The sequence below is a fragment of the Rana temporaria genome, chromosome 3 (genome assembly GCF_905171775.1).
Source record: "Rana temporaria chromosome 3, aRanTem1.1, whole genome shotgun sequence".
In the NCBI taxonomy this organism is placed as follows: Eukaryota; Metazoa; Chordata; class Amphibia; order Anura; family Ranidae; genus Rana; species Rana temporaria.
Window position 1 is genome coordinate 99,515,429 of NC_053491.1, and position 20,116 is coordinate 99,535,544.

A 20,116-nucleotide genomic window follows, 5' to 3' on the forward strand; every position below is an offset into this window, starting at 1 on the left:
AAAGGTAAAAAAAAATAGACTTCAAAAAGGACAGAACCTGGTTTTTATTAAATTGGGACTCCATCCAAACAGCTGAATATACAGTTGAAATACATATGTGAACAGTCTACCCACCATTTATTTTCAGCCACATCATATGGCAAGACTACTTTTTCCTAATGCAGCTTTGGGTGTGACTTTGATCACTGAACTATGAAAGAGCATCATCACACGGCATGTACCCATTCCTCCAGTATTTCATGGGTTAAAACATATAAGACTGTGTGCACTGTGCAAAGCAATAAAGCCTGGTTTGCATACCGTTTATACCAACCTATTGCATCTAATGTCCACTTTGCTGGGGAAAGATAACACAAGACAGATTTAAAGCAGCTTTGCTAGCTGCATTTTTTTAAATGAATCACATCTAAACTGAATGCTATTTTATATATATATCAGGAGTGAGATGTGCCTTTATGCCACCTTCTTATAAAATTCTGATTTCATTTATTTAAAGGGGTTGTAAAGGTACACATTTTTTTTCCTAAATAGCTTCCTTTACCTTAGTGCAGTCCTCCTTCACTTACCTCATCCTTCCATTTTGCTTTTAAATGTCCTTATTTCTTAGTCCAAGGGAGGGGGCGAGCACGACACTCCACACCAGGGAGAAAGCCTCGCATTACGGTGTGTAGTTACAGACAGAAGAACAGGAAGTGAGGATTTCTCAGAAGAAATAAGGACATTTAAAAGCAAAATCAAAGGATGAGGTAAGTGAAGAAGGACTGCACTAAGGTAAAGGAAGCTATTTAGGAAAACAAATTGTACCTTTACAACCCCTTTAAAAAAAAAAGTTAAACTAAATTAAGAAACATATTAAAAGAAAATTCAAATCATTATGTTAGCTGTGTATTTATATAATTCTGTTGTTTATAGATCGATATCTCCCTGCTGCTTTAGACCTTATGAGTTTATAGTACAGAATGACCTGTCTCTCTACTGTGCTATCTACCATAGAAAGTAGAATTGTTCTTTGTGTTTGTTTGGTGGAATAAATGTCAGACTATGTTAGTTTACTCTTGGCAAAATATTAAAGCGGTAGTAAACCACTGCAATAAAAAAGAAAATAATTTTCCCCTGCAAAATAAAAGCATAATGTGCTTGTATGCATTACATACCTAGCACATTATGAAATACTTACCTTAAAATAAAGCCCTCCAGTGAAGAGCTGTCACGGCTGAGAGTACTTCCATCTTCCCCCGGGCTTGCATACTCCAGCTTGCGAGTGGCTGGAGCTGCGATGATGTCACTCCCGTACATGCGTGAGAGACAGGGAAAGTTATGGCACGGTGCCCTGAAGGTCAGGCACGTTATGCCAGACCTTTAGAGCCCATGTGCTGCTGACGTCACCAGTTGCGTCCAGAGTGAATATCTCCTAAAGGGTGCATATTCATTTTACTTACAGGTAAGCCTAATGCCTTATACACACGGTCGGACTTTTGACCGTGCAAAAGAGAGGCCGTGAGCCCTTCGGAAGTCCGACAGACAAAAAGAGAACAGAATCTCTATCTAAGGTACGTCGGCATTCCGACAAAAAAAGTCCGATAGAGGCTACAGGCAGCTAGACTTTCCTAGAAAAAAAGCCTGTCTGACTTTTTTTCTCCGAAAATCCGGCCGCGTGTACGAGGCATTAGGCTTACCTGTAGTTAAAAGTCACAAAGTGGACTTTACTACCGCTTTAAATGAAAGCAGAGCTCAGTGCAGGTTTTCCTTTAAAAACCGTTACATTACAAAATGTACACTTCATTAAGCTACTCCACTTACAAATATGAAAACAAGGTGCTTTCTGAACAAACTGTGTGCAAATACATTATTTTCTAGCTATTTTCACATATAGAATTACATATTGCTTTGAGGTTACCCTATAACCGAGGGTCTGTTACTCGCAAATTTGGTCTCTGCAAAAGATCTTCATGGCATGGGCCATTCAGAAGGTTCATTAATGACTCACTTAAATCTCTGTTGAAAACAGAGTCAAAGCTTCCACAGCTATAATCTGCACTTCCATCATGGAATCCATCCACTAAGTCCTGAATCTGCTTAATGTCCTCTTTTAGTTCTATGCTCAAAGCCTCATAATGAACCTCCAATTCGTGGTACCGCCCGGACAGATTTACAACACTAGTTTCCACCAAGAGCATGTCATGATGAAGGTTTCTCTTCATAGATTCCACTTTACGACACTCATACCGGAGCTGAGACAGGTTGTGTCGGACGTTCTCATTTTCCTCTTTGTACCAGGTCTCCTTGTCATTGTAGATAGATATCAAGGCCTCCACATCTTCCTGCATTGAGTCATAGTTGACTGTCAATGAGCTGAGCTCTTTTTCTGCACTAGACACATCTTCAACTACCTTAGCAAAGCGCTCAAAATTAACGTAAGTGTTGTTCGGTGGCATGCTTGAATGAGACTTCATAGTGTATTCCTTTAGTCTCTTAGCCTTTAGTTTTCTCATGGCTGTTCTCTTTGTATCATGGACTTTGTTCTCCTCTTTGGATTGGAGGGTCTTTAGGTAAAAAAGGAAACGTGAGAAGGGAGAAAAAAGACCATGCCGGGTTCTGCATACTTGGGTGCACAAACTCATGCCAAGGAGGTCTCCAGTATGAAAGTCACACCATCCATGGATGCATCCAAACAGGATCAAGACAGGGTGCAATCCACACCTTCTAGTAAAAGGTTTAGTAGTTTTCCACTGCACACAATACACCACAGCAATGTGATCATATCATTAGTATGTATCAGTTGTGAGGATATTCTGAATTTAAGGATTCCAACACAAACATTTCCAAAATGTTTGCCCCCCTAATCACAGCCTGCCTCTGGCAAACACCCACTGCCAAACATAGCCTGCCTCTCGGAAACACCCACTCCCAATCATAGCCTGCCTCTGGCACACACCCGCTCCCAATCATAGCCTGCCTCTGGCACACACCCGTTCTCAATCACAGCCTGTCTCTGGCACACACTGACTCCCAATCAGAGCCTGCCTCTGGCACACACCCACTCCCAATCATAGCCTGCCTCTGGCACACACCCTTTCCCAATCATAGCCTGCCTCTGGCACACACCCACTCCCAATCATAGCCTGCCTCTGGCACACACCCGTTCTCAATCACAGCCTGTCTCTGGCACACACTGACTCCCAATCAGAGCCTGCCTCTGGCACACACCCACTCCCAATCATAGCCTGCCTCTGGCACACACCCTTTCCCAATCATAGCCTGCCTCTGGCACACACCCACTCCCAATCATAGCCTGCCTCTGGCACACACCCGTTCTCAATCACAGCCTGTCTCTGGCACACACCAACTCCCAATCAGAGCCTGCCTCTTGCACACACCCACTCCCAATCATAGCCTGCCTCTGGCACACATCCACTCTCAATCATAGCCTGCCTCTGGCACACACCCACTCCCAATCATAGCCTGCCTCTGGCACACACCCACCCCCAATCATAGCCTGCCTCTGGCACACACCCACTCCCAATCATAGCCTGCCTCTGGCACACAACCGCTCCCAATCACAGCCTGCCTCTGGCACACACCTACTCCCAATCATAGCCTGCCTCTGGCACACACCCACTCCCAATCATAGCCTGCCTCTGGCACACACCCACTTCCAATCATAGCCTGCCTCTGGCACACACCCACTCCCAATCATAGCCTGCCTCTGGCACACACCCGCTCCCAATCACAGCCTGCCTCTGGCACACACCCGCCCCCAATCACAGCCTGCAATTGGTACACACCCCCTCCCAATCATAACCTGCCTCTGGCACACATCTGCTCCCAATCATAGCTTGCCTCTGGCACACACCTGCTCCCAATCACAGCCTGCCTCTGGCACACACCTGCTCCCAATCACAGCCTGCCTCTGACACACACCCCCTCCCAATCATAGCCTGCCTCTTGCACCCATCCCCTCCCAATCACAGCCTGTCCCTGGTACACATCTGCTCCCAATCATAGCTTGCCTCTGGCACACACCTGCTCCCAATCACAGCCTTCCTCTGGCACACACCTGCTCCCAATCACAGCCTGCCTCTGGCACACACCCCCTCTCAATCATAGCCTGCCTCTTGCACCCACCCCCTCCCAATCACAGCCTGTCCCTGGTACCCATCCACTCCCAATCACAGCCTGTCCCTGGTACACACCTGCTACCAACCACAGCCTGCCTCTGGCACACACCTGCTCCCAATCACAGCCTGTCCTTGGTACACACCCCCCTCCCAATCACAGCCTGTCCCTGGCACACACCCCCTCCCAATCACAGCCTGTCCCTGGTACACACCCGCTCCCAATCAGAGCCTGCCTCTGGCACACACCCACTCCCAATCACGGCCTGCCTCTGGCACACACCCGCTCCCAATCACAGCCTGTTGCTGGTACACACCCGCTCCCAATCACAGTCTGCCTCTGGCACACAAACCCGCTCCCAATCATGCATTGTAATCTCTAAGTATTACCGCACAATCCTTATGTTTTCTAAAGCAAACACTTCTATAATAATGACATACTATAAAGAACAGTAATGTTTACTTGCTCAGCTATCATATGCGCCATACTATAGTTTAAGCAAACATGCAGACGATTGTGATCAATCGTGTATTATAATTTCACAGCATACAGAAAAGTGTGGAAGATTTCACAACACTAATGGACCACACACCATTATCCAAAGCAGTCTGGGCAAAAGTAGAATCAACAGCAAAACTCCAGGAATCGGGGCGTGGCCGCGGCATGGACGTGTGAGGACGTGTCTGTAGGGAGCTCCGTCCACCCGCCGTTCTAACAGCATCCACAGCAGACATCCGCCGGGTCCTTTTACTCCACAACTATGCCGGCTAAGCAGCGGAAGACCTCGCCGCAACCACAGCGATCCTCCCGGCATCGATCCGGTTCTCTGGACGTTTATTTCATGGAGCGGGGACGCGCTCCGGAGACTCCCAAGATGGCGCCGGCGAGCAGGTACAAGGCCTCACACGCGGCCTCTCCTATCCCTTCGCCGCAGCAGCCTTCCCCTCCTCACTCGCCACAGCTTCCCACCTCCCCTGCTAGCACGGTCAGCTCCTTGCCTGCAGCGGGGCCCTTGAATGAGATGATGGGGGATGCAGATCTTAGAGCACACATCTTGGCTCTCCCCACAAAAGCTGATCTGGAGCTGTTTGCTGGCAGGGTCGAGAAGGCCCTAAGGCAGGACATTGAGGCCTTGCAGGCGGACACTGCACACATTGGGGGTAGAGTGGAGGACCTAGAGGCAAAGTGGGATGTGGTTGCTCCGGCCCTGCAGTCTCTCCATGAACACTGCAAGAGACAGGACCGCAGGATTGAAGCCCTAATCGATCAAATGGATGACTTCGAAAACAGAAGCCGCAGGGTTAATATCCGTATCAGAGGCTTGCCCGAAGCCACTGGCCCCAGGGATATTGTGCCCTCCTTACAGGGCCTCTTTAAGCAGGTTCTCGGCCGAGATGCACCTGACCGCATCGAAATTGACCGGGCACATAGGGCGCTGCGCCCACCGTCGGATGACCCTGACAAGCCACGAGACATTATTTGCAAATTGCATAAATACTCCCTGAAAGAAAGCATAATGGCCCATGTCAGGGGGGTACGTCATGTGGACTTTGATGGGGCACAGTTATCTTTTTTTCCGGATCTGTCTAGACGTACCCTGATGCAGCGCCGTGCTTTGAAACCGTTACTTGCAGCACTGCAGGATGCCCAGCTAACCTATAGATGGGGCTTTCCTTTCCAGCTCTCCGTGACTAAGGATGGTCGCCAGGTTGTTCTACGCACCGTGGATGATTTGCCACACTTTTTGCAGAAGCTGGGCCTCCCTACCATCGATGTTCCAGACTGGAAGTCCGCTCCTGAGATTCCCTTGCCCATGCAATCGCAACCTTGGCGTACGGCCCGGCGTAAGGGCCGCAACAGGCGCCGCTCCCGGATGGATGCTCCCCAAGAAGATCTGGCTTCTCAGCCCTCATCTCCCCCCCAGAGGGGGTCCTGAATGATCTACTGAGCCGTGGGTGACGGTGGACTGTCTGCCAGGTTTTTCTTATACTGCACACGAGTTGAGGGCACTGTTATAGATGCTTTATTATGTTTGACTGTTCTTCGCATTTTTTATGCTGCTGTGGTATTTTTCCTGTGGGCGACATCCTCTGTGGGTGTCTTGCCACTCTAATGATATGCGGCGGGCTTACTCCCTGTGGGCGGGCCCGCACCTCATGCTGCGCTTCTTCCCCCACGTAGGCCGACTCCATGGAGTCCTGTCCCATGGTTGGGATCCCGGGTTGCTCGCTGACCTTCTCCCTATGCCGGCTTGCCGACGGGGTGGAGGTCCCCGACCAATCGGATTTGGATACCTCGGGGGGTTTTTTGAACCACCTCCCTTTTGGAGGCTATTATGTGTTATGTTTTGTTTTTGTTCTCACGTTTTCCTTTTTTTTTCGTTCTCAATGTCTTTTTCAGTACTCATTACACCGCGGTTTGGATGTCTGCAGATCTCTCTCCCCTCCTGGCTAGGGGGGGCTCCCCGAATATCTACCCTATGGCTTCCTTAAAGGTGACGTCCTATAACGTCCGAGGGCTGGGATCCCCCAACAAACGCAGTAAGTTGTGGCTCGAGACTAAACGCCTAGGGGCACATGTTCTTTTTCTGCAGGAGACACACTTTCGCACCGACTCGGTCCCCCGCCTGCCTACGCACCTTTATTCTCAATGGTTCCTCAGTAATTCGCCCCGCTCTAAGTCTAGTGGAGTCGCTATAGCTATACACAAGGCCTGCCCTTTCGTCCTGTCAGAACAGCTGGCTGACCCGAATGGCAGATTTGTTTTCATTAAGGGGCACATCATGGGTCGTATGTTTACATTTGCAACCGTGTACGCACCGAACTCTGGTCAGCTTACCTTCCTGGACTCCCTCCTGGATTCCCTCTCCCATTTCCGGGAGGGTCAGCTGATTCTAGGGGGGGATTTTAATGTTAGCCCTGACCCTGCCATGGATACATCCTCCGGACGCTCTGCCCACTCTTTTGCTTTCCTGAAACGTTTCCGGAAGACTTTACAAACACACCATCTTGTGGATTGCTGGAGAACGCTCCACCCGAGGGTGAAGGACTATAGTTATTATTCGGCGACACACGCTGTGTACACCCGGATAGACCTACTGCTGATGGACCAGTTCACCCTGGACTCTTTGTCCGGTGCGTCGATTGGTTCCATCACCATGTCGGATCACGCCCCGGTGTCCCTATCTATACACCCGCTGGTTTCTGGTGCTAAGTCTTGGACTTGGCGCCTGAATGAGAATATTCTAGATGATGTTGTAGCCCGCAAGAGCGTTTCCGACACTATCACTCATTATTTCTCTGAAAACGCCTCGGCGGAGGTAGGGGCGGCATCGGTCTGGGAGGGGCACAAGGCAGTGCTACGGGGGGAGCTCATATCACAGGGAGCGCGTCTGAAAAAAGCGCGGGAGGGAGACCTTCAATCCCTGTTGCGGAAAATACAAATCGCGGAAACTGAACATAAGAGACGCTTGACGCCGGAGCTGTCGGCTAACTTAGAATCCCTTCGCGTGGAGCTAGCTACTTTGCTCGACACCCGTATACGTGAGCGTCTGCGTCGTGTGTCCTTTAAATTTTACGAGTATGGTAACAAATGTGGACGTCTCCTTGCCAGGGCTTTGAGGAAACAGCGTGATTCAGGTCATGTGCATAAACTTCAAGTAGGGTCGGGTCCCCCGGTGGTTCATCCCTCTAAGATAGCGGCCGTTTTCAGAGATTACTATGCTCAATTGTACCACCTGCCTGCCATACTCCCGGGTCTTACGGAGGCGCAGAAACAAGAACGTATCCGTGACTATTTAGCTGAAGCCCGAACCCCTCAACTCTCCCTCAAGACTAGTAAGGTCCTAGAATCCCCGATTACTTCTGAGGAGTTAGAAATTGTTGTGAAGGGCCTGCCAACGGGGAAGAGCCCTGGCCCCGATGGCTACACGAATGCCTACTACCGTGCCTTCCTTCCCCTGCTCTCGGGCCCTATGTGCACCTACTTTAACGCGCTGGCCTCGGGTACCCCTATGCCTAAGGAGGGCCTGCTAGCCCATATATCGGTGCTGCCCAAGGAGGGGAAGGATTGTATGGTGCCGGGTAATTATAGACCGATTTCGCTCTTAAATACTGATATTAAAATCTTGGCGAAAATACTTGCAAATAGGTTGCAGCCCCTTCTTCCCTCTCTTGTTCATCCTGATCAAACGGGGTTTATTACCGGTCGGGAGGCGAGGGACAATTCGAATCGGGCCATTCAGCTGATTCAATGGGCACAGGTGCAGGCGGACCATCCACCCTGTCTCCTCCTGTCCACTGACGCCGAAAAGGCATTTGACAGGGTGGATTGGATGTATCTGCAGGCTGTATTGTCTAGATTGGGACTTGGACCGAAAATGCTTTCCTGGGTCTCCTCCCTGTATAGTGGCCCAGAGGCCCAGGTCAAGGTAAATGGCACTCTCTCTGACTCTTTCCCTGTTAGGAATGGGACAAGACAGGGCTGCCCGCTGTCCCCCCTTATTTTTGCCCTCACCCTAGAGCCTCTACTCAATAAGATACGTTCTAACCCTGATATCAAGGGCTTTTGTGTTGGCTCTCATGAACACAAGCTCTCTGCTTACGCGGACGATGTTCTCTTTTATGTAGCGAATCCCTTGCTTTCCCTCCCTAACATTATGATGGAACTGCGGGCTTTCGGAGCCCTCTCTAATTTCAAAATTAATTTTGCAAAGTCCGAAATCCTGTCGTTGAGTGTCCCACCGGACCTGCGTACACGGTTGCAATCCTCCTTCCCCTTTACATGGTGTGCTTCTCATATGAAATATTTGGGGGTTTACCTCACCCCCCTCTACTCCCAATTATACTCCAGTAACTACGCCCAATTGCTCTCCACCATCAAGGCGGACCTACGCCGATGGGACAGGGAGGTGTTCTCATGGATGGGCCGAGTCGGTGTGTTAAAGATGAATGTGCTCCCCCGCATTTTGTTTTTCCTTCAAATGGTGCCTATTTCTCTACCTGGGTCTTTTTTCTCGAGCCTGAACAGTGCGTTTCTCCGCTACATTTGGCAGGGCCGAAGTCCCCGTCTGGCCCTCCGTATTCTGCAAAGGCCGAAGCGACTGGGGGGTTTGGGTGTCCCAGACGTTCGCAGGTATTATGAGGCTATTGCCCTTCAGAGAATCCTGGACTGGCACCATGGAGTGTCCTCTAAATTATGGGTCCCCTTAGAGAAGTCCCTGGCAGGCCGTAACTTATCCCATGCCCCTTGGCTTCCTCAGACACAGAGAGGTTTATCCTCCCAGGTCTCCCTGACGTCAACTCACACCCTGAAATTGTGGGATGCTATGAATAAGACGGGGGGCCTTGCCCCCCCATTCTCCCCTCTAGCACCCCTGGGGGGTTTCCCCTGGTTTCGACCGGGGGAACACCCATCTTTTTTGCGCTCCTGGACAGCGGATGGCGAGCTGCGTTGCGGCAGGTTTTTTCAGGACCAGGGTTTGCTTTCCCTAGGGGAGCTTCGGGCTCAATATGGGGGATTCCCAATGGATAGCTGGAGACATGGACAGCTTAAGCATTTCGCACAGGGCCTGCCTCACGCCATACGCTCCCCTACATCCGCTACCCCTTTTGAGAGACTATGCATGTCCTCTTCCCCTGTCCCCCATGCAATATCCGTGCTTTATGGCTTGCTGCAGGACCGGGGTTCCCCTGGGAGGCCCGCTTATGTCCGGGAGTGGGAGAGAGACCTGCAACATACGTTTACTGACACACAGCTCAACCAGTTGTACCGCCTCACCCATTCCAGTTCAGTGGATACTAAAATGCAGGAAAATGGGTACAAGGTTTTGACCAGATGGTACAGGGTTCCCACTAGGCTCAGGCAGATGTACCCTATGGCCTCGGACGCCTGTTGGAGGGAATGCGGTCATAGGGGCACCTTTTTACATATTTGGTGGGAATGCCCTAAGCTGCGTCCTTTCTGGCAGGATGTTAGATCTCAAATCAATTCCATTCTTGACGTAGACCTGCCAGATTCTCCTATGAGTTTCCTCCTGCATGTTCCTGCCATTCCCCTTGGCCTGTACCGGAAATCTGTGCTACCGCACCTCCTGAATGCGGCTAGGCGGTTAATCCCTATTTTCTGGAAAACCAGCCGAGTCCCGTCCCGTTTGGACTGGATTCGGCTGGTAAACAATGTTAGGTCTGCGGAGGAGTGGATGGCAAGGTATAAAGATGAATATGATAAGTGGTACGGGGTCTGGGCTGCCTGGATACACTATGTGGGCGAGGGTGAGGGAAATGCTGCTACACCTTCCTCGGGAATTACTGAACGCATGACTGTATCTGCAGATTGATTGTTCTGATGATCACACTTGAGTACGCTTTATTTTTATTTTTTATTGTTATGCTGTTTTATGGTTTTTTTTTTCTCTCTTCCTCTTTTTTTTTTACTTCATTGTTCCTGTTTTTTTTTTTTTTGTTTGCCTGTCTGAACCGGGGTGATTAGCCTACTTCTGGTCCTCTGCACCTTGCAGACTGACTAGGGACAATTTCATTTTGTTTTGGTTTATATGTATACTGGACCTTGCAATTGTAACCTCCGTCCCTTTTATTCAGCCTGTGGGGCTTCCATTTGGGCCCTTTGTTTTATCTCTTTGGTAATTCATACATGTACGGTTGGACGGCATTGTATGTTTCTTTTTTGTCTCTTTATTTTTCTACTGTTGTACAATGGAAAAATGTTTCTCTTTTTTCTATTTGAATAAATAAAGATTATATAAAAAAAAAAAACTCCAGGAATCAGTGACATTTTCACTATGTATAGAGTTAGTACAGTTCTCTGAAAAGCAGCTCAGTATTTTCAGCATAAAACAATGAAGTAATATAGGTCTCACTGCCTGTCTCTGCAAGCTCTTTTGTAAGAGATCACACACAATGAGTATATTGAGCAACACCCTGCCAGGCCATAAGGCTTGTTTACAGCAGAGACACTGCAGCCAACTTTTCTGCATGTTTATTACCCAGCTTTCCACTGACCTGTTCACACCACAACCATGAAGTACCTGATTGATCCTGACCATATGCACTTCACTGCCTGTTTCCCTTAGTAAGGATGGAGGTGCCAGGACCGAGCGATTGCCGTCGGGACCGACATCCCGGGCGACTAGGACAGGTAAGTGTCCTTATATAAAGTCAGCAGCTACAGCGTTAGTAGCTGCTGACTTTGAAAAAAAAAAAAAACGCGGGTGGAATCCCGCTTTAAGGGGTTATACTGGGATGATGCATGCAGCTTTTAGAGCGGGCGGTCGGCTCCTCAGGGATAACAACCGATGCAGCTAAAAGCCAATTGGCTGTTATCCCAGAGGCGCGAGAGGGGACATCGGGAGACACAATCCACTTCCGCTAGCTAGAATGAGACTGGAAGGAAGGTGGAAACGGCTTTGTACCAGTCTCCTATGTGCAAACACAGAAGCGTCGTCACAATGTCACTTCCGGTTTACTTGGCTGTCAATGGCGCGTTTAAAAAAAAAATGACAGTATTCAGAATCGCAAAGTGCAAAGGAGGAATTGGGGGTCTTTTAGACCCCCGATCCCTCAATAAAGACTACCTGTCACCACCTATTACTGTCACAAGGGATGTTTCAGTAGGAGAGAGGAGCGGTCCTGAGCAGTAGGGTTCCCGACATGAAGCTGAAAGGCTACACTGCCGGGTTCCCTTACCTGCAATGGCGGCGGCAGCACCTGACAGACGATGGAAACATTAGCTGTGGATGCCGACACCGCTTGACTCCAGGACAGGTAAGTTTCCATTTCAGTAGGAGAGAGGAGTGGACCTCGCGCATGCGCAGTAGGGCTCCCGGCGTGAAGCCGAAAGGCTACTCTGCTGGGTTCCCTTACCCGCAAGGGCGGTAGCAGCACCTGACAGCTGATGGAAACATCAGCTGCAGTGCCAACATCGCTGGACTCCAGGACAGGTAAGTGTGCATTTATTAAAAGCCAGCAGCTTCAGTATGTGCAGCTGCTGTTTTTTTTGGGGGGGGGGGGCAGAGCACCACTTTAAGCCGGTTTTCATAGGGAAACATTGAATTTGTCATGTGACTTGGGATCTCACAAGTCAGATCCCATGTTATAGCAGTGTGAACTGAGCCTGAAAAAGAAAGGTAACATTTTTTACACTTCTATCTACTTTGCTTCATTCATATGCAAATTAAAGGCAAAGACTTTGATCTGCAGATGATGTCAATCCCATTGCCAATCGTTCAGTGTCTGCTACTCCTCTCTGTGAAACCCTCCATTGGCTTCCGCAGACTTAACAAATTTATTTCAAAATACTAACAACAAACTACAAAGCCATCCACAACTCAGCCCCCAGCTACATCACTAATCTAGTCTCAAAATACCAACCTATTCGTTCCTCCCAAGACCTCCTGCTCTCTAGCTCTCTCATCACCTCCTCCCAAACTTACCTCCAGAACTTTTCCCAAGCCTCTCCCATCTTATGGAACTCCCTACCCCAATCTGTCTTCCTAAATCCTACTCTGTTCCCTGAAAGCCCTTCTCTTCAGAGAAGCCTATTCTGCCCCCTCCTAACAATTGTATTTTTATTTCCTCCATCAGCTCTTCCCCCACAGCTATTACCTTTTGTATCATGTGACCCTCCCTCCTAGATTGTAAGATCTAACGAGCAGGGCCCTCGGATTCCTCCTTTATTGCATTGTATTGTAACTGTACTGTCTGCCCTCATGTTGTAAAGAGCTACTCAAACTGTTGGTGCTACATAAATCCTGAATAATTATAATAATAATATAATTAAAAAAAAATTTTTGTCACATTTAAAAACGTGCATAATTAAAAAAAAAATTCATTTAGTTTGTATATATCTTTGTAATGCTATGTACTAGAAAAATAATGTCAGTGTAACTTTAAACAGAACGAATCATAGAATAAAATGTATACTTTTTAAAGGAACACTGGTCAAAAAAGAATAATGCGCCTGGGGGAACCTTCGCCTCCCCTATTCTTTGTTTATTTTCTCTCTTCCTATTATGTGATCTCCACTCACCTCTCGCTTCCTCCCTCACCATCTGACCTTTTTCCCTCCCCCCTTTTTTTCACCCTTCTTTTTCATTCTTTTTTTACATATTATTTTTCACAAATGTTGTGGATTGCTCCACACCCTAACCCCTGAGCCATACAGCTCAGACACCCTGTGTTGACCCCCGGCTCTGGCCAGATGGTTTGTGTTGTTCAACAGTTCATTTCATAAAACACATTCTAGATGTGTATTTTAATATTGTATTATGAAATGCTTACTGCGTGGGATTATTACAGCTGTATCTTCTCTTATATTTCAATAAAAAATATTGTACCAGATAAAAGACAATATCACGCCTTGTTTGTCCTTAACCACTAGCCTACCGCACGCCGTCATATGACGCAGGACGATGAGGTTCTCCTTCTGGGCGGACGTCATATGACGTCTTTGCCTTCCTGAGCCACTAGGGGACATGTGCGCCACTGGGGACCTGATGCGTGTGCCTGGCGGCCGCGATGTCCGCCGGACGCCCGCGATTGCCCAGTACCTAAGCAGGACTGTGGATCTGTGCGTGTAAACACACAGATCCACGTCCTGTCAGAGGAGGGGAGAGCGATGGTGTGTCCCTTGTACATAGGGACATTGATCGGTCACCTCCCCCAGTCAGTCCCCTCCCCCCACAGTAAGAATCACTCCCTAGGGAACATATTTAACCCCTTGATCGCCCCCTAGTGTTAACCCCTTCCCTGCCAGTCATATTTTTACAGTAATCAATGCATTTTTATAGCAGCGATCGCTGTATAAATATGAATGATCCAAAATGTGTCAAAAGTGGCCGATGTGTCCGCCACAATATCGCAATCACGATAAAAATAGCAGATTGCCGTCATTACTAGTAAAAAAAAAAAAATGCTATAAATTTATCCCCTGTTTTGTAGCCGCTATAACTTTTGTGCAAACCAATCAATACACACTTATCGTGATTTTTTTTTTACCAAAAATATGTAGAAGAATACATAGCGGCCTAAACTGAGGAAAAAAAATATTTATATTTATTATAGCAACAAGTAAAAAATATTGTGTTTTTTCAAACTTGTCCCTATTCTTTTGTTCATAGCACAAGAAATAAAAACCGCAGAGGTGATCAAATACCACCAAAAGAAAGCTCTATTTGTGGAGAAATAATTATGGGTACAGTGTTGCATGACCACGCAATTGTCATTCAAAGTGTGACAGCGCTGAAAGCTAAAAAATTGCCTGGGCAGGAAGGGAGCCTTGTATTGAGGTGGTTAAAAATATATATATATATATATATATATATATATATATATATATATATATATATATATATATATATATATATATATATATATATATATATATATATATATATATATATATATATATATATATATATATATGTATTTCTTTGTTATTGTGGTTTTTCTTAATTACAAAGTTATTGTCAAAAAACAGGTCCATAGTAGAAATGTAAAAAGGAACTGGTCCATAGGGGGTGTACAGGTTTGAGGGGAAAGTGGTTAATGAAATGCTCATCAACACATATTAATGCATGCTTTTATGGGGTGCCACAAAAATGTTTGGTTTGTAGTGCACATCTGTCTATTAAATGCATACCTACTACCCTAACTACTACAGGGTGATGGCAATTAAGCTTCTTGTTATAAATACAAATTTCGATCCACATAAAAACACAAAATTATTGCTCTTTAGGTTAGTCAGCAGCACGCCGGCTTGTACAAGTAATATATCATTTTCATGCAGGGACATCCTATAATACTCACTGTGATCCATGGGTGAAGCAGGGCTTCCTGGATAGCGAGACGCTTCCTGAAAACAAGTGTGAAACAAATGAGCACAGATCCTACTAGTGATATACTGTACATACATAACACATACACATGTATTATAGTGACCAATGGCATTTAAAAATAAAGGAATAACATATCAGATGAAAGCCCACTATTGTGCAATTAAAGTGTATAGCTGTAAAAGTCAATTTGATATTACCTTTAAGCAAACAATGCTTAAAAGAATAGCATTATATCAGATATATATATATATATATATATATATATATATATATATATATATATATACATACATATATATAAAACTTGAATTTTTTCTATTTGTTTGCATCTTCTGTATTTTTAATACCCCATTATACTCTGTATTTCATTTTGTACATATACAATAAACTTTATTGTGAAAAAAAAAGAAGAAGAAAGAATAAAGTCAAACTCCTACACTAAAACTTAGCAATTAGTACCATACTCGCTGAAAATACCAAAAGCTCCCTACTGTTTCTGTTGTTAACTGAGAATGAGTAATTGTGTGTTAACTATTACATGCTGATGAAGTTAACTCTCTCCCAGTGACAAGCACTGAAGACTGGGATCAGTAGAGTACACCTATTACTGGAAACGCTCTAATGCTGATAAACGTCGATCGATAAATGCCGATAAACGCTCAAAAACTTTACTCACCAGCGTTTTTTAGCGTTTTTGATCCATTGAAAAAAAGAAAAAAAAAATTTTCTTCAACAACAAAAAACGTTAAAAAACGCTCACGTGGAAAAATGCTAATAAACGCGAAAAAACGCTATTGAATTTTTTTTGAAAAAGCTGAAAAAAGTTGAAAAACTCACTGCACAGCTACTGGCGTTTTTATAACGTTATTTTAACGTCCAGTGTGCATGAGGCCTAAAAGTTGAATTCTAGGATACCCCAACTACTCTTAAAACTGTCCCCTCCCCTCTCTTATAACCTATGCTTACTAACTTGTGTAATAAAGTACAGTTTATACGTATCTATTTTCAGGCCGCTCTAGTCCGGTCTTGTGATCTCCTGTGTCAGCCAATGCTAGCTATGGGGTAGAGGAGAGAGCGCTCAACAACGGCTAGTACAGTGACGTCACCTATAGGCTTAGTATGGTCCACCTGCTGTCGACACTCCATCCTTTCCTCTGTAGAGATGCTGGCTGACTCAGGAGAGCAGGATTATGTGACTGGACCAGAGTAACCCGAAAACAGGTAGGTATGCACATCTTTCTTACACAAGTTATTAAGCATAGGTGTTAGAAGGGGGAGGGGACAGTTTTAAGTGCAGTTAAGTTTATCCTGGAAAGCCACTTAAATATAATGTATTTTTTATTCTATTTATCCAATTTTTTTCCCTGGGTGTACTAAAGTGCCATTAACATAACACGGACATTTATATCACCTTGTATTCATCACAAGAAGCTTCCTGATGAAGTCTTTTGCCAGATCACTGGTGTGGCTGAAGAATTCTTCATCAAACTCATAATTAACGGCAGTAATATTAGAGAGAGTCTCCTGCTTATTCTCTCCCAAGAATGGCGATGCTCCACTCAGCCTGATTGATACAATAACATAAAATATAAACAATTAGCGCTAAGTAGAACTATAGGCAAAACTTTTCTTTTCATTTTGGACCGATTAAGAGAAGTTTCTAACCCCTGTCAGTTTTTTTTAGCCACCTGTCCCATTGGGGAAATTTTCCTTCACTTCCTGTCCCACGGCCAAAACAGGAAGTAACAGTAAAATCCCTGTAAATTAAGGGAATCCCTTAAGGGCCCCCAAGTCCCCATTGGAAGGTTTACCCTCTATTTTTTTATGGGGACAACCCAAAATTTAAACAAGTCAAATACAGATGAATCTCCCTAATGCGGGGACAGACAGCAAAAAAAAAAGCGCGAATGTTTTTAAAAAAACGACCAAGCTGGTCTTTTCTTTTCAAGCCATGTTGTCAAGTGAAGGAATTCCACCAAATAAATGCTGAACCACCTTTACAAGCAACGTAAACTGACTAATGACTCTATTATGCACAGCATCCTGGTAAAGACCTCTTGTCTAGTTGGCATGCCAGTAACAATGTGTACTATAAGGGGCTCAGGTAGGAAGGGGAATTATGTAACTGAGAACAAAAAAAAAAGGTTTGAAAGCATGGCAATGTTTATGCTTGCCTGTTTGTTGAAAGGCAAGTATAAAAGTGATGATATGCAATGGGCTGGCCTTCACCAAGTGGTTGTAAAAGAAGTAGGTTTCTTTACCTTAAAGTGGATGTAAACCCACTCTCATCCTTTCTAAACTACTGCCATGGTGCTGATCTTTAATGATATAGATGCCTCCTGCATGTATCCTCACCTGTTAAATGTCTCCCCTCTGTCTGTTATAAGAACTGAAAAACTGCAGATTCTGTGGGTGGATCTGTTGTCTGGAGCTCGATGGGTGGAGTCGTGATGTCAGTAGATTCCCTGCTCACCTCTACACTCCCCTTACACTGAATTCTGCTATGATCACTAACATCCAGTCAAAATCCAGAAAAGTAACCACATGACTTCAGAAAAGGAGTGGGGGTGGGAATTAAAAAATAATGCCCGTCTCCAAGCTAGTGCATGAGATATGTAAATAACCTGTCACTCACAGCAAGGGGGCAAGGTTTTTCTCTGTAAGTCCATTTTATTTCACTGAACAATAAAAGAGGATTGCTCAGAGCTGGATTAACTCTGTGTGGCAAGACTGAGCACAGATGAAAGGATCAGATCAACAAAAATAAAAATAAAATTTCGGGTTTACATCCACTTTAAGGAATTTTCTGCATTAAGGTAAAAAAAAAATTCAAGTTTAGTCCCCACTCCAGCCCCCCTAAATACCTACCTGAGCCTGATCTCAATCCAGTGTTGTGCCTGTGAGCAGTAAGGATGAGCTCTGGCGTGTTCACACAGTACACGTGCAGAGCATGCCAGGAAGTGTGCACGGCGCTGCGCTAATCACAACCAGGGGGACATTTCACGATCCCTGCAGCCGAGCATCAGGACAATGTCTCCCTGACTGTGATTAGCGCAGCGCCGTGCACTCTTCCTGGCGGGCTCTGCACGTGTACTATGCGAACACGCCAGAGATCCTTAGTGAGCAGCATCAGTGCTCTATCTTTTCTCCTTACTGGACATGGAGGTAGCAGTGGGAGCCATTGGCTCCTGCTGCTGGTAATCAAGTCAAGTGAAGAGAAGGGGGGCAGCACCAAGCCAGGCTCCATGTGTCTATGGAGCTCGGATGAACCAAATGTATGTAACGATGGGACATAGGAGAGAGTTGGCGCTTGCACCAGCAGCGATGTAAAATAACTTAAATAGAAAAGGAGAAAACTCTTAAAATCAAGGCAATGGTTAAAAACATGTGTGTCAAGGGTATTTCCCCCAATGGGGTTTTTGGGCAGCTCAATTAATGGATTATAGACAACGTATGTAAAAAGAAGGAAGTTTTTATTGTGTGATGACACATACAAGGGGGATATTCAAATAGTTAGGATATGAGTTACAAAGGTACAAAAGTGGTTAAAATTCCCATACATATAAATAAATAACAAAAAATTCTAACAGCTTGACATGTGTATATACAAGCATATAACAATTTCTAACGCGTTTCGACCTTTATACGGGTCTTCTTCAGAGGTTTTGTTGTAAAAGGAGTCACCGAATATGGGTAGCACACCTGATGATATTAGGCCAGGGGGAGGATCAGACACCTTGGTAAGCCAGAGGCACTGGCATATCCATGGAATTGTTTCAGCAGATTAATAGAATCCAGGTTTCATAAAAAACAAACACAGGATTAAATAATCCACAATCATGAGGAGATGTCAGCGCACACTGAGGTATTCAGAGTCATACCTCTAATATCATCAGGTGTGCTACCCTTATTCGGTGACTCCTTTTACAACAAAACCTCTGAAGAAGACCTTTTTAAAGGTCGAAACGCGTTAGAAATTGTTATATGCTTGTATGTCAAGCTGTTCGACAGTTGTTGTTTTTTGTCATTTATTTATATGTATGGGAATTTTAACCACTTTTGTACCTTTGTAACTCATATCCTAACTATTTGAATATCCCCCTTGTATGTGTGATCACACAATACAAACTTCCTTCTTTTTGTCTATAATCCATTAATTGAGCTGCCCAAAAACCCCATTGGGGGAAATACCCTTGACAACAATTTCGGGATGAGCAGCATTATCTCTCTGCACAATGTGTTTTTTTCCTTTTTCCATGGTTAAAAACATGAGACTGTTAAAGTCCTTATAGTCCGTGCTAAAGCACTTGAAGGCAGCCCAGTGAAGATATGAAGCAAATCTTGAATCAGCTGGGGGAGAGAACACAGACGCGCCACTCTAAGTGCAGTATGTTGCATATAATTTATTGAGCAAGTAAAGCAAACATACTCACAAAAGTAGATACAATTGAGTGTGTAAAACCACGGAACGTCCGAGAGGAAAGTCACTTTGAATGGCTGTGATCTGGTGTAGTGAAGCGGGTAGCCCTGGTGGATGCCGACGCTTCCTGTATCTCAGTCACACAGGGAGCCGTTCCAGGTGAGCGGTGGGCCGCATCGATGACGGCACTTCCGGATGACTCAAGGGACCAATAGGCGACGCATTTACGGAGCATGCGCTCCTTCTTCAGGCCTTGAACGCGTCGCCTATTGGTCCCTCGAGTCACCCGTAAGTGCCGTCATCGTCACAGCCCCGGCTCCCTGTGTGACTGAGATACAGGAAGCGTCGGCATCCACCGGCGCTACCTGCTTCACTACACCAGATCACAGCCATTCAAAGTGACTTTCCTCTCGGACGTTCCATGGTTTTACACGCTCAATTTGATCTACTTTTGTGAGTATGTTTGCTTTACTTGCTTAATAAATTATATGCACCATACTGCACTAAGAGTGGCGCCTCTGTGTTCTCTCCCCCAAGTAACAATGGGAGGCTCCAGAACTCTGTATTTTGTACTCTTTACACAAGCTTACATTGGGTGATTTTTTCATGCACGTGACTCTTTGCATATTGTATGGTGTTTTAGACCATTGTCTTCCTTGCATGTTTGTACCTCTTTGTATTTTTTTTTTTTTAAACTTCCTTTTTTTATTAAAGTTTTTTCAAACATT

The 20,116-nt window shown here is 45.7% G+C and overlaps 1 protein-coding gene across 1 annotated transcript in view; it reads right to left on the reverse strand.

Annotated features, from left to right (window-relative positions):
* Positions 1–1,796: 1,796 nt before the first annotated feature.
* The window catches only part of DAPK2 (death associated protein kinase 2), a 108,122-nt gene continuing 89,802 nt past the window's right edge, over positions 1,797–20,116 (reverse strand). The window contains exons 8-10 of the mRNA XM_040343084.1: positions 16,380–16,532; positions 14,940–14,985; positions 1,797–2,543 (exon numbers count right to left, since the gene is read on the reverse strand). Of these exons, the coding sequence (XP_040199018.1) occupies positions 1,899–2,543; positions 14,940–14,985; positions 16,380–16,532 (844 nt within the window). The 3' untranslated portion in view covers positions 1,797–1,898. The remainder of the gene's footprint in view (positions 2,544–14,939; positions 14,986–16,379; positions 16,533–20,116) is intronic.